This window comes from Notothenia coriiceps, unplaced genomic scaffold, assembly GCF_000735185.1.
Source record: "Notothenia coriiceps isolate Sejong01 unplaced genomic scaffold, NC01 NC01_scaffold00000339, whole genome shotgun sequence".
Classification (NCBI taxonomy): Eukaryota; Metazoa; Chordata; class Actinopteri; order Perciformes; family Nototheniidae; genus Notothenia; species Notothenia coriiceps.
In genome coordinates this window covers 24,292,485-24,296,256 of record NW_011333040.1, presented here as the reverse complement: position 1 = coordinate 24,296,256, position 3,772 = coordinate 24,292,485, and the positions used below count along the sequence as shown (strand labels likewise).

Here is a 3,772-nt window from a genome sequence, read left to right as displayed (position 1 = left end):
AAACCCCCGTGTTTTTGCTGATGGGAACTTGGGTCCCCCTCGCAGTGCGGGTGCAGCGAGCTGTTTGGCTGATGCAGAGCGGAGTGCACGTGCTGGGGTGTACGGTTTAACCATGTCCTGGATGTAGGAAGGGCCAGATCCATTCAGCAGCCATTGTCTTGAAGTGGATTCCAGCAGTTACTGGAAGCCAGTGAAGGGAGTGGAGGAGCGGCGTGGTGTAGGAGAATTTAGGAAGGTTGAAGACCAGACGAGCAGCTGCATTCTGGATGAGCTGCAGAGGTCGGATGGCACATGCAGGTAGACGAGCCAGGAGGGAGTTGCAGTAGTCTAGGCGTGAGATGACGAGAGCCTGGGCCAGAACCTGTGTCGCTTTCTGGGTCAGCTGGGGACGTATCCTACTGATGTTGTAAAGAGTGTATCTGCAGCAGCGGGTTGTAGCAGCGATGTTTGCAGTGAAGCACAGTTTGTTATCTAGGATCACACCCAGATTCCTTTCAGTCTGAGTCGGGGAAACAACAGAGGTGCCGATGTTGATTATTAGGTCAAGAGTGGGACAATCTTTTCCCAGAAGGAAAAGCAGTTCAGTCTTGTCAAGGTTGAGCTTGAGGTGGTGAGCAGACATCCACTGAGAGATGTCCGCTAGACAAGCAGAGATGCATGCAACGACCTGGGTCTCTGAGCGGGGAAAGGACAGAATTAATTGGGTGTCGTCAGCGTAGCAGTGGTATGAAAAACCATGCGGGCTAATGTCATTTTTGCTGTACAAACATTCATCGGGCGAACTCTTCTTGCAGACAATAACATAATCCTCCCATAACACAGGAATGCAAGGCACAAATCCATCTCTGTATCAAGTAACAGCACTTTAGTTCATTAACACCATTCCACCACTCATAGTAAGTACCCTACACAGGTCAGCTCCAAGCCAGTTGCTGCTTCACATGTAATACGATCTCATTTTCAATCTCTGCAGATACTTCATTTAGCAGTGGAGCCTTTTACTGAGCCTGATTGCAAGATGTGCGAATAGCATACAAATTCCAGAACTAAGAGTCTGTTGCTACTAGCAACACCCACAGGAATGACTTTTGATCATTTCCAGTATTTAGAAAAACATGAAGGATGACTGTTTCAATAGAATGGGGATACATCTGTGTGGGTTTTTAATGTCTCTTTCCAAAACTTTGCAACCACACGCTGCTCGTTGGCGGACATTTGTGGGCGCTAGCTAGCTAACATGACTCGTCGCTGGCAATATGCTAATTAATTTCCAAATATTCCTCCCCCAAACTCAGGCAAACTCCTGTCCTCAGACTTTATCGGAGACGTTCTTACCGGCTGAATTGCTCTTCACATACAAGCATACCGTAGAGAAGAAAGATTACATTTAGTTAGGAGTTATAAAGTTGTTCTTATTTTATCAACTGTCTTTTCCCCGTGTTCTTCCCCTTTAGCTTATATTGTTTTCTGCACTTCTGCCTCTCGTTAAAGTTGTCTTCTTAACATTGCGATAAAGTTGCACACAATTTCACTACCATGTTGATTTGTATCTTTTATGAGCATGTTTGTAGAGGCACTTTGATTCATAAAAACAGTCTAGCCTACTTAAGCATCACCACAGAACTAATCAGATTATTTTCTGCTCCCAGCCAAGAGAAGCTCTGCCTCTGAGATATCTACCTGAAACTCTAATTGAATTGAACTCTTCCTGACTCACTTTTTGTCTCTCTAGGCTCCCAGAGTCGGCGGTGTCTGTGCTGCAGAGCAAGAGGTTGAGGGAGAAGCTCCTTCAGTCTCTGTTTCTTGATGAGACATACTGGGAGAGCCAGGGAGGCCGGCAGGGCATCGACAAGCTGATCGATGTAATTGAGAGGCGGGCCAAGGTCCTCCTCACCTACATCAACGCACATGGGATCAAAGTCATAACAATGAATGTGTGATGAGGGTCACTTCAGTCTAGTGGCCAAATGAATGCGGCACATAATAACGACTTGAACCCTGTGACTTCACTGGGGTCAGAGAATATCCTCTTACCAGACACTGAAATGGTTTCCACTTACATTCTTTTAAGTACCTTTGAAAAACACGAGTTAATGTTTAAAATTGATTCTGTATTATCAACTTTAATATAAGAGCGTAAAAACATAATGGTTTCAACCTCAGCAGACCCTTTTTCTCAGGACCATATCAATTTGCCGTTAAATATTGGATTATTTACAAGTTTTTATCAATATGTTTTGGAAAAATGACCATTGACTCATATCGCTATAGGAATTGTTAGAAATTCAGACTTTTCTTTCCAAATAGCATATGTTGTGTTGTTGATAACTTTTTAACATAAATCCATTCAAGTAATTTGCAGTTAAGAAACCTATCACATTTCTTAACTAAGATAGGCTTCTTCAATTTCCCTATAGCCAGCATTCAATAGATCCTAGCGTCTTGTGTTTCACTACCGGTCCTTTTTAAGTCTTTGTTTCCCTCTTACCTGGAGCCAATAACACTTATGTCATTATGTACAGAGCATAGTGCATCTATAATCTTTGCTCCCCCAGAGGCCTTTCAGTAGGCTTAGAGTCATTTGCATTGTGTATGAACTGAACTAAATTATATATTATTTTCTTGCAGGAATTGAGATGTTGATTAAGCCTCTTATCGTGTAGCTAACAAGCTACAACGCTAATCCAGTAATTAATTGGGGTTTTTCACTGAAGTAAGATTGCCATTTTAATTAGTAATTCAATGTTGTGTACAGTCTTAATGTAAACACAACAACACAGCAACACCAATCATAAAGATTGGACATTGGAAACTTAGCGTTGAGTGTTCTCGGAAGAACTTTAAGAGGAGTCGAATGGTGTTACTTTTTTATATGCACTATTATTTTCCTTTTAAAAACAAAACAATTTTCACTGTATTTATTTATTAATTGTCGAAGATGTTCGGGCTCCAGATGGTCAATTAATGGATTTCTTTGTAATACATTTGCTTTGAATAATAAAATCATTTTTGGAGAAAAACAAGCACACTTTGATTGTCATCCATTATGAGTGTTGGCCTTCCATTTTGTTCAGCTATATTGCATTTTGGCGTTGAATATGGCAGCATGTGATTTCAATTAATGTTGGAATCACAGACAGGCCTGCAATTGTATTTAAATCTCTTTTATCGTGATATATAAAACATTGACTCATAATTGTCCTACATTGGGAAGCCACCATTACAAAGTTAACTTAAAAAATGCATTATGAAACATATGTTCTCACGTCTATGCAGAATGTGTCAAAGCATGGTCAGAAATAGTCTGTGGCTCTGAAATCTGAGCCAGAGCGTGGTGTCTACTTCTCCTGCAGTCGTAACCAGCGTGCTTTGGGCTTTCAGAGCTGGAGTCGACGGGGCTTTGTGGGTTATTCTCTCGTGTCCGTGCCGGGCATGTTGTTTTAACCCCTCGTCACCCACATTAGTGCGTCAGTGGGGTCCACGCCTCTGTGTGTTTTTGTTAGAAAGACCCCTCTAGAGTGCTCTGCAGCGGAATTCATATTCTCAAACTTGTGTCACATACACACGGAAAATAGGAGACTTTTGACTTTTTATCAATAATATGTAAAGGCAATACACAAACACATAGACAAGCATCATAACAGTTTCCCCTATGTCCATACTTTTAGGAAGTGAAATGTGATGTATAAAACATTATGTCGTGTTCGGCAAGTCAAATGCTTCAACCCAAACATGCCTAGAAGCAGAGCTAGTCAGTCAACTCAGGCAATCT

At 41.8% G+C, this 3,772-nt stretch overlaps 1 protein-coding gene across 1 annotated transcript in view; it reads left to right on the top strand.

The window, feature by feature from the left end:
• The window catches only part of gask1b (golgi associated kinase 1B), an 8,940-nt gene extending 5,914 nt beyond the window's left edge, over window positions 1-3,026 (top strand). Inside the window, exon 4 of the mRNA XM_010775905.1 lies at window positions 1,733-3,026. Coding sequence (XP_010774207.1) covers window positions 1,733-1,940 — 208 coding nt within the window. The 3' untranslated portion in view covers window positions 1,941-3,026. The remainder of the gene's footprint in view (window positions 1-1,732) is intronic.
• The last annotated feature ends 746 nt before the right edge of the window (window positions 3,027-3,772 follow it).